Source organism: Eupeodes corollae, chromosome 3, assembly GCF_945859685.1.
Source record: "Eupeodes corollae chromosome 3, idEupCoro1.1, whole genome shotgun sequence".
In the NCBI taxonomy this organism is placed as follows: Eukaryota; Metazoa; Arthropoda; class Insecta; order Diptera; family Syrphidae; genus Eupeodes; species Eupeodes corollae.
The window spans coordinates 125,544,189-125,554,278 of record NC_079149.1 but is presented as its reverse complement, the minus strand read 5'-3'; the positions used below and the strand labels follow the sequence as shown (position 1 = coordinate 125,554,278).

Here is a 10,090-nt window from a genome sequence, read left to right as displayed (position 1 = left end):
ATTTGTTTTAATAATCCCCCGTCCAAAAAAGGCCATCAGTTAAAATTCTTTGGCATCTCAATGTTGAAAAAAATGTAAAATAATGTTAAAAACGGATATTTTTTAAATTAAGCTCGTAGTTAAAATCGATGTTTGGATTCCAATTCAGAAGTTAAAATTAACTCCAAAATATATTTCTCAAAAACTATGGAAGCATTTATTTCAAAGTTGTTCAAAACTTCATTTAAGTGTCAAATGAAGACTCATAACAAATGAGAGTTTTCAGAAACTAAGTAAGAGACTAAAATGATTTAAACTGTATGTAGATTAGACAAAGATTTGTACTTTAGGATTACATAATTTATTCTTAAGGGCTATGATCAATGTTGTCTTTTACGTTAGCCTAAAGAACACCGTCTTTAGTTGTCTTTGACATTTTTAAAAAGGAATATTTTCAAAAACCTGATATGTCTCATTAAAAAACAATTGTTTTGTTTAACAAAAAAAAAGCTGACCCATTTCTTGCAGGTCAATTGAATACAGAGTTCATAGGTTTTCTTTCCTAATCCCATCACAAATGTTAACTTTAATTCAAAAAACAAAAACAAGGACAACTCCAAAGAACAAATATGAATATTTATTTAGAGAAAATGTAATTCAAATAAAATTTTATTGGTTTTTAAAATGTATGCATTTCAAGAAAATATATATTAAATTTCGCATCCGCCATATCAACATCAACATCATCATCAAAAGTTAAGATTTAATAATGTTCAACAAAGTTTGCATGTTTTCCAGTTTCTTCTTCCATCGTTCGCGTCTGTCTTGTTGTGCCCGATCAATCTGATTCAAACGCTCTTTGTAATATTCCGAACGTGTCATTTTCTTCTTTTTTGTTTTTAGAGATGTACTGCGGCCACCGCCACCGCCATCAGTGCTAATGTCTCCGCCGACGGCGCCTGTCGATTGACACGACGAATCCGAAGCTAATTCATCTTCGGAGGTGTCCGAGCCGGATGCTGATTCGGTGTCTGTGAGGACATTGGATATATTTTCAGGAGTTCCAAGTAAACTTGGGAAGAAGAATGCTCTTGAAGTTGAAGGCTTATTGGGTGAGGCTGGTAGAGGAATTGATGATACCTGTGAACCAGAACAGAAATAAGTTCCTGTATCATGTGAACATCGTAAGAAATCTTACAGTGAACAGATTCTCAGCCCCAATATTAATAGCTTCACTTTTTGAATGAATCGGTTTACCATCGAAAATGTAGTTTGTATCATTCACAAACGGAAGAGGTATTGGATAGGACTCCTGTGGTTTGTTGTCTGTCGCTGCTTTGGATGATACCAATCGCCTTTTGCTAGGTTGAGGTAATTCTCCATTCCTGGCCCCATTGAGGAAAGTTGATACATACGAAGAACGCTTCGATCTGTGTTGTAATTGATAAAGACACATGAAAAAACAAATAATTTATTGATTAAGTGGTATTTATTAACCTTTTTGACATTGTTAGCTTTTTGTTTTTTGGAATTGTTTTGTGTTTTTTGGGGAAATTTTGTTTTTTGAATTCACCGAAATGAAATTCGTATTCGATTCGACATTCGACGCTGTTTGACGTTTGGTTGGAGATGTTTTGAGGAACGACTGTGTTCACAAAGTATTGAACTTTTACACTGCTGGTGCCTACGTTTACATATGGGGGTTAAATGTTTGGGATTCAGTTGAAAGTTTGGTCAGAAAAAAGTAAATTATCGTTGCAATGTGTGATTTATCTTGATTCAACATTTGACATTTCTGCATTCCCAAGATTGGGCAGGTTCAGGCGACATAAGGTACTTGAAAGTAAGGCAAGTTTCTAGCATCTGATTTACCAGCTTCCAAACATTTCCTTCCAATTAAGGCAACTTTAATGGAAAGTTGACTGGAAAGTTAGTCAAGAAAATCTACCTAACTATTAAGTCAAGTCCACTTATGTCAGAATGACAATCTATCATGTTTCTTTAATTAAATGAACGTTGAACTTTATTCCTCTACGATTTGTTTATTTTTCGCACAATTTCATTTAATATTTTGTGTAAAAGGGTTTCTCGTCAAATTGGAAAAGATATAAGTAATACTTCCTTACAGTACGAAATGCAAATTGGAATGGACTTGTAGTTTTCTGAGAATTGTTTTGTAGACAATAATGTTGTTGGTATTTTTTGTACGGTAAACTTAAGGTTTAGTTTAGATAGGGATGTAAAGTTCTGAGTTTTAAATGTATGGCGCTTGAAAAACTAACTTGTTGACTTGGTCAAAATGTACGTTCAAGGAATGCAGTTGACTGCAAATGAAGTCCCGTATGTTGTCTGAACCTGCCTATAAACAAAAATGTATCGTTTTTTTTATGTCAAAAATCTGAGACTTTTTTGAGATTCGATTACTCAATCAATAAATATTTATTTGACTCCTAGTGAGCATGAATAGTAAATTATATTTCACTCTCCTGCTCTCAATGTAAAAGAGAAAATTCTCAGAAATCTTTTAAATAATTTATATTTTATACATTTTATGTTTTTATGTAATCTGTCAATTGTAAAACGTTTCTGTGGTCTTTAATCACAAACTTTTTTCAAAATTCATAAATAAAATAATTTGTCCTGTTATAATTCCTCGACAGAGATTTTCAATCACGATCTACACTTCTAAGTGTTTTTCTTTTTAGACTCAGAGCAGACAAATGAACTGTCAAAAAAGTGTTTGTGTTTCTTTTTTATCTCAGAGATATCACAGCTTTTGCTAAGGTTATGTTTCACTATGAGCTCTTAATGAAATTACCGATATATATTGGAATAAAAACCTGAGTTGTGGAGGACAGGATGGTAAATTCTAAAAGATTTGACAGTTCTCTTTTGTTTCATAAATAAATGTTAGATCTTCAGTAAAACCAATCTCAAGGCGTATTGAACATGTACAGGCTCTACATTGTGCTCTGCTCTGAGCTTAATAAGAAAAACGTCTACTGATTACACAATTGGATGGATAGAGTGCGGTTATGATCAAATGTCATTTTTGACATTTCAACCATAGAAAATGGTACATAAGGGACTTGAAAGTAATTCCAGTTTTCAGCATCTGATTGGCCAGCTGCCAAAAAATTGCCTTACAATTAAGGCAACTCTATTGGAAGGTTGTCTGCAAAGTAAGTCAAGAAAAATCTCTCTAACTATCAAGTCAAGTCAACTTATGCCAACATGTCAACATGACAACTGATCATGTTTTTTCATTCATGTGAAAGCTAAGCTTTACTACTCTATAATTTATTTATTTTCTGCACATTTCTATTTAATGTTTTCTGTAAAAGGGTTCCTTGTCAATTTAAAAGAATACAATACAAAAGACAAATCTTAATGGAATTGTAGCTTGTCTGAGGAGTGTTTTGTAGATGTTGCCTGAATCTGACCAGTTTCAAAAAGTCTATGGTCAGGCTCAGATGACATAAGAGACTTGAAAGTAAGGAAAGTTTATCGTATCTTATTGGACAGCTGCCAAAAAATGCTTTCTACTTGAGGCATTTTATTGGATAGTTGACTCTTAAGTTAGTAAAAAAAATATCTCAAGTCTACTTATGTCAAAATGACAGTTTTGTAGAAAATAATGGGCTTCAATTTGCTTTGTGAATGCAAAATTGCACTACAAAGCTAGTCAATCCAGAATTGTCATATTAATGACAAATAAAAAAAATATGTACATATATAAAATATGAAACATTTGTGTATTCAGAACTTTCAATAGTTTTTTTTTTAAATTCAATAAAACCAAATAGAAGATATAAAATGAATGATTTATATTTGTATTTAAATACCGAAAGATTCCTTTTATTTTAAATTCTTGTGTTCTTACCGAGCAGCTGATTGTGAAACTTCAAAACCAGTGTGCACTTAATTTGTAGCCGAAATTTTTGCACTACGTCGGAGGGGAAATTTCAACTACTTTTGTAGTTAGATTAAGCCAATCAGAATCCCTTGACTACGTAGCCACTAGCTTTTTGACTGGACCAATGTTTTTGCTAGTTTTTGAATGTTGAACTGAAGTTAGTGAAGTGAAGTTCCAAGCTATGGTTCCAAGTTTGAAGTTTATGACGTTTGAAAAACTAACTAAATGGTTTTATTAAATGCCCTTTATTTGCCAACGAAATTTCTTGTCATTCTCTTTTCGTACAACAAAGTGCAATCGTTTAAAAATAAATTGTACTGGTTTCGAAGTTTAATCGTCGATTTTATTTTTTTAATAGATTCTAGTCACTTTTCAGAAGCTTGGTGTGACTTAACTTATGAAATTTATCAGCATGTTTTTATGTTATCGAGTTCAAATTCAAAACGATAAAAGATACACTTTACACATTTTCGATAAAATTATGACCAATCTAAAATTCTATGGTAATAAAAATTGGATGAAATTTTAAACCTGGATCAGATTTGATAATTTATTTAGGAATTATTGAAAGGCCTGAGACTCACTTACTTTTTCGTAGACCTTCATATCAAGCATTAAGTCTTTATATACAAACAAAGATAAGATACCTACCCACACTTTCTGACATCAATCCAAATGATCATCTTAAGGTTCAGTCTATCAGTTAAAGTATAATCAGACTAAACCAACATTCAGTCTTATTTCATACTACAGCTGTTCCTTTTAGTACTTAGACTATGACCACCGTGCATTTGGGTTCAAAACCTTGAAAATAAAAAATGCTTCTTAATCTGAATCAGTCTTCAAGTAACATAGTACTACATTAATTTTATTATTCCGCTTGATAACAATCGATTTACAAATGAACAATATAAAGTATATAAAAACACAGAAAACTAAAGGATAAAACACAAGTCTTTGGAGGAAATTGATACAAATTGGAAGCCAATAATTGCATTTTGCTGATAATTTTTCGAGTCTGTTATTTATAATTAATATTTTATGGCATCTTCAAAGTTGAACTTCGATTCGTGAATTAAATTTTGATTTAATTCTTTTGATAACGCTGCTTCATGGCACGATATTTCTTTAACGAATAAAGTGCCTCCAATTCCTTGGCTACATAACGTCCTTTAGCAACCAAAGCCATAATTTGTTTTGGGTCTTGTACGTTTTTATTTTTTATGAATGCATCATGACATTGTTGACGGAACTTATTAGCTCCGCCAGGGTATTCGCGACCAAGAAATTGAAGCTATTTTTCATGAAAAACAAAAAATACATTTTTCAATCAAAAGAAAATCTTATTATGTATTATTTTTGTTGATAAATTTAGATGGAGTATTAGGAAATGTATGAATACCTGTTTATAGAGTTGAAGAACTTTTGTGCGTACTTCAGACATTAGAACGCAAATAATTAATTTTTTTTCGTAAAATTTAGTTGTAAGTTTAGTGAAAATTTATTTTTCAGGAATGAAATTTTTCGTTTTTCCGGGTTTTCTTTTATTTTTTTTTGTATGTCTGTCAGATGGAAAATTGTACACAACAAAATACAGCCAGTTCCACAAAATGAGACATTAGTTATGAATATGATCCACTCGAGTCTCGAAAAAATATACTACGATGTTGGTTTTTCTATTTTACACTAGGTGTCCCTTCCAATGTTGGTATCATATAAAGGTCCCTACACACTTTTATTGTTGTATAATTGTCAGTTGGCGTTTTATACATTTTAGACAGAGCAACTGAAAGGCCGGATCAAGGTGGTTGCTTTGGCGAAGAAGGTAAAATAAGTGATCAAGTGGATAAATACTTTGTTTATTCAGTAAAAACCAAAGAGAGGGCAAAAAAGTACAAAATCGATGTCAGATGTCCGATACGTCCATTTCAAAAATGAATCTGAGTGTTAAGACCACGTTTCTTATTCTTTTCCAAAATCTTTTACATCGAACATACAAATTTAACTTTTCTAGATTGATGGATATTTTGCAGAGCTGTCATGGGCGTTTTTCTTAGTTTTTAGGTTAGAGCAGAGCGTAAACTGTCAAACAAAAAATTGTTTTTCACCTGTGAACGTTCAGAGGTTTGCATTTGTGTTTCTTTTGTCATTCTTAACGTATTCTGAGCTTGTTTGGAGCAAGCGCTATAAGATCCGAATAATTTATTAGAACAGTCTAAGAAAGAAAACATAAGTGTTCAGATATGTTTAAAAAATAATTCTGTGCTCACCACGCGCTTTTTTTAGAGGATGTTTAGAAAGTGCGATTTTTGGAATTCCGTATATAGTACAGTAAGAAATTGCTAAAAAACGATCTGCTGTGGCCCGATTTTATATTTTGATCTTGAACATTCGTCAGAATAATTTAAAAGACAGAAAATTGTCAAAATTTAGATAAATTGTTATGTAAATTAAACTGAATGAAAGGGGTTCGTTCGTAGATTATGGTCTGACAATGAGAAGATTTTTGCCTGGAAAAGATGGCGCTATATTTGTTGACACAAATGTTTTGAAAAATAATTAACAAATATTACAACTTATGTGTATTGCCGTATAATTAAGCAACTAATTTGAGTCAGCGTACAAAAACAAAAAAGATCGATTTCATGTTCAACATCGTTGAAAACCCGATGGGGAATACTTATCCTTACCATTTTTTTCTTTGAAGAAATGCAAAGTTGCTCGTTCTACAATTGATACGAAATTTTGTAGGACTATACAAACCTAAGAAATATCCATTTCCAACAAAGATAACATTAAAGTTGAGTAGTTAAATAATCAAATATTGGTTGAAATACATTTTAGAAGAAATTCTGTTGAAGTGTCAACATTCATATTGAGATTCTTAAATTCACTTCAAAGTATTTTGTATGCTAAAGTTGAACATTACCCAACGAACACATCCATCGAGCATCAAAAGTTATCAACGTCTTAAAACGACAAACTCCAAAATTGATTTCGGTATTCAAATAATTATTTTACTAACTGTTGACAACCTACGCAAACGAATTAAGGACAACGAATTCCGTTTATGCACGTGGAATGTTAGGTTCCTTAATAGACCATGTGCGGCCGGCTGACAACACCAAAGATATGTTCTTCGAGCTCTTGGACAAAACATATAAGTAGTGTCCTAGCTACGATATTAAAATTGTCCTGGGCGATTTTATTGCCAAACTAGGAAGGGAAGACATCTTTGTTGGAATAATCGGGAAAAATAGCCTGCACGACAACACTTCCGACAACGGATTCAGGCTCTTAGATTTTGCTGCGGGCGAAACGTCATGGTAGCCAGTACGTGTTTTCCGCACCTTAACATCCACAAAGGAACTTGGAGTTCTCCAGATCAATCTACCGTCAACCAGATTGACTATATTGCTATCGACGCCAGACACGCTTTCAGCATCATGGATGCCCGAACTTTTCGAGGAGCTTACATTGACTCGGACCACTACCTCGTTGTAGCCAAGGTAACACTTGAGGTTTAAAGACCCAAAGCAAAACAGGGAGGTGCTGGGAGAAGGTTCAACGTCTAAAATACTTTTCCGACCGAGTGACAAGTAATCTCTCTCGAAGTTCTCTGCCGCCAACACAATGTATCGAAAACCAGTGGCAACATTGCCAAGATGCAATCAGAGAAGCCGCCTCTGATGTGCTGGGTTTCAAACAGCCACCAACAAGGAACCCCTGGTTTGATGAGAAATGTCGGCAGGCAAATGCAGCCAAACAACAGGCACGCAAAGCGGCGCTGCATAAAAGGACGAGAGCTGCTCGTGAGCTCTATGAGCAGAAGAGGCGAGAGGAACGCCGACTTTTCAGAAGGAAAAAGAGAGGGCATGAGAAGCGTGCGGTCGAAGATGTTGAGAGTTATAAAAGCAGGAATGAGGTTCGAAAGTTTTATGAACAGGTGAAACGAAATTCACAGGTACATAAACCTAGAACCGAAGGCTGCAAAGACGAAAGTGGAAACATCATAGTGGAACCGCAGTCAATGCTGAGGATATGGAAGGACTACTTCTGCAGACTGTATAACGGCGGCGACGAACCGAATTCCGCTGTCAAGCAGGATGATAAATTCAACATAGACGACGAAAGCCAACAATCCCGTTCTCCCGAATTAGACGAAGTAAAGATTGCCACATCTAAGCTGAAGTCTAATAAAGCCGCTGGAGCGGATGGCTTGAATGCCGAGCTCTTTCAAGCAGCTTGAGATAAGTTGGTTAGGAGCGTGCACCAACTTATCTGTAAGATATGGTCGGAAGAAAATATGCCCGTTGAATGGAACCTCAGTATTGTTTGTCCGATCCTGAAAATAGGAGACCCTCTAAACTGCACCAACTATAGAGGAATAAGTCTACTTAACATCGCCTATAAAATCTTCTCTGCCGTAATATGTGAACGTTTAAAAAAAAAAAGTATTCACGCTGCTCCATAAAGGTTGAAACAACTTAACAGAACCTTTCGATGTCAAAAAAGGTTTTAGACAGGGTGATGCGCTTTCATGCGATTTTTTAATATCGTGCTTGAGCAGAGCTCACATGTCAACACTAGAGGCACTATCTTTCAAAAGTCTGTCCAATTACTGGCATATGCTGATGACATTCATATAATCGGAAGAACTCAGCGTGATGTCAATGGGGCTTTTGTGAGTATTGAGGCAGAGGCGGCAAAAATGGGTTTAACGGTTAATGAGGCAAAACAAAGTACATGCTGTTGTCAAGAAAGGCCCTACAACACCGACGTCTTGGTCAAAACTTCACCATCGACAGACGTAACTTTGAGCTAGTCAAGGAGTTCGTCTACCTAGGCTCCGCTTCAAACGCAGAAAACAACACCAGCGCTAAGATCAAAGGCAGAATAACTCTTCCTAACCGCTGTTTCTTTGGGTTAAGAAAGCAATTGAGTGGTAAAGTATTCTCTCGAGGGACCAAAGTATTGCTATGTAAGACCCTTATCATCCCCGTCCACTATACGGTGCAAAAGCATGGACTATGACAAAAGCGGATGAAAGTACCTTGGGTCGCTTTGAAAGAAAAGTTCTTCCTGTGATCTACTGTCCCGTACGCATCGAAGGGGAGCGGAGGAGAAGATGGAACGACGAGCTGCACGGGCTGTACATTGACTTAGCCAGAAGGGTAAAAGTCCAACGACTAAGATGGCTGGGTCACGTAGAGCGCATTGATACCAATGCTCCGGAAAGTCTTCAGTAGTAGAGGAAGACCGCGGATCAGGTGGCACAAGTGGAAAGTGACCTCACTCAGCTTGGAGCACGAAACTGGAGACATCTAGCTCGGGAGAAGTTTGTTGGGTGAGGCGCGTTCACACAGGACTGTAGCGTCACCTTAAGTAAGTAAGTGAATCGCATTATATACGCCCCAAAAATTCCGTCAGCATATTTGGAAAGCAACTTGCGGCCCTGCGCTCCAAATAAAATAAATTATAGACCAAATTAAAGGTGCTTGACTGGCTCAAAACCAGTGTATACTTGTTAGCGAAATCTACTTTGGAGAGTTTTTGACGTTTTTTATACAAATCTCTTTTAAACCAGTTACACGAAACCTAAACAGATCTAAAAATTATTACAAACAAAGGTGGACATAGCTCGCTCAACATATATCATACTGTTCTTCCCAATATTCCATCTGACGTTTCCCAAAATCAACTTTTAAACTTCTTTGTTCGCCATTTTGCATTGGAGAAACAAAATGACAGTGGAGAGTAAATAAGGAAAAATGAAAAACACAATTAAATCGATAACAGAGATTTATTTCTTTTCATTTATAATAATGCCTTCATTTGCTCAATTTTTTTGTCAGTTTTTTTTTTGTTTTTTTTTTAATTTAATTTTTTTAAATAATTTATTATTTTATATTTGCAGTTGTATTATTATTAAATAATATATTTATATATATGTTTTTGTCAGTATTTCAGTTTGTTTTTTTTTTGTTTTGTATTATTTTATTTATCTACCATTGTTACAGTTTATTTTTATTATTTTGTTTATGTATAATATTAATTTTCTTGTTGCTGTTTTGTTTTGTTGTTAATTTTTCTTGTTTCGTACATTATTAGTTCTTCATTTACACCTACATATTCTTTTTGTTTTAATTATTATTAAGTTATATTTCGTATTAATATTATTATATGTATATAATA

At 34.5% G+C, this 10,090-nt stretch overlaps 2 protein-coding genes across 2 annotated transcripts; both read right to left on the bottom strand.

The window, feature by feature from the left end:
- Positions 1-594: 594 nt before the first annotated feature.
- On the bottom strand, positions 595-1,623 carry LOC129950217 (uncharacterized). Its single transcript, XM_056062070.1, has 3 exons — positions 1,477-1,623; positions 1,178-1,409; positions 595-1,119 (listed from the first exon to the last, which is right to left on the bottom strand). The coding sequence occupies exons 1-3, from the start codon at positions 1,485-1,487 to the stop codon at positions 736-738; spliced, it is 627 nt and encodes a 208-aa protein (XP_055918045.1). The 5' UTR covers positions 1,488-1,623; the 3' UTR covers positions 595-735.
- A 3,107-nt stretch (positions 1,624-4,730) lies between these two features.
- On the bottom strand, positions 4,731-5,502 carry LOC129950302 (electron transfer flavoprotein regulatory factor 1). Its single transcript, XM_056062198.1, has 2 exons — positions 5,298-5,502; positions 4,731-5,189 (listed from the first exon to the last, which is right to left on the bottom strand). Exons 1-2 carry the CDS (start codon positions 5,337-5,339, stop codon positions 4,983-4,985), a joined length of 249 nt encoding a protein of 82 aa, XP_055918173.1. The 5' UTR covers positions 5,340-5,502; the 3' UTR covers positions 4,731-4,982.
- Between the last annotated feature and the right edge of the window lie 4,588 nt (positions 5,503-10,090).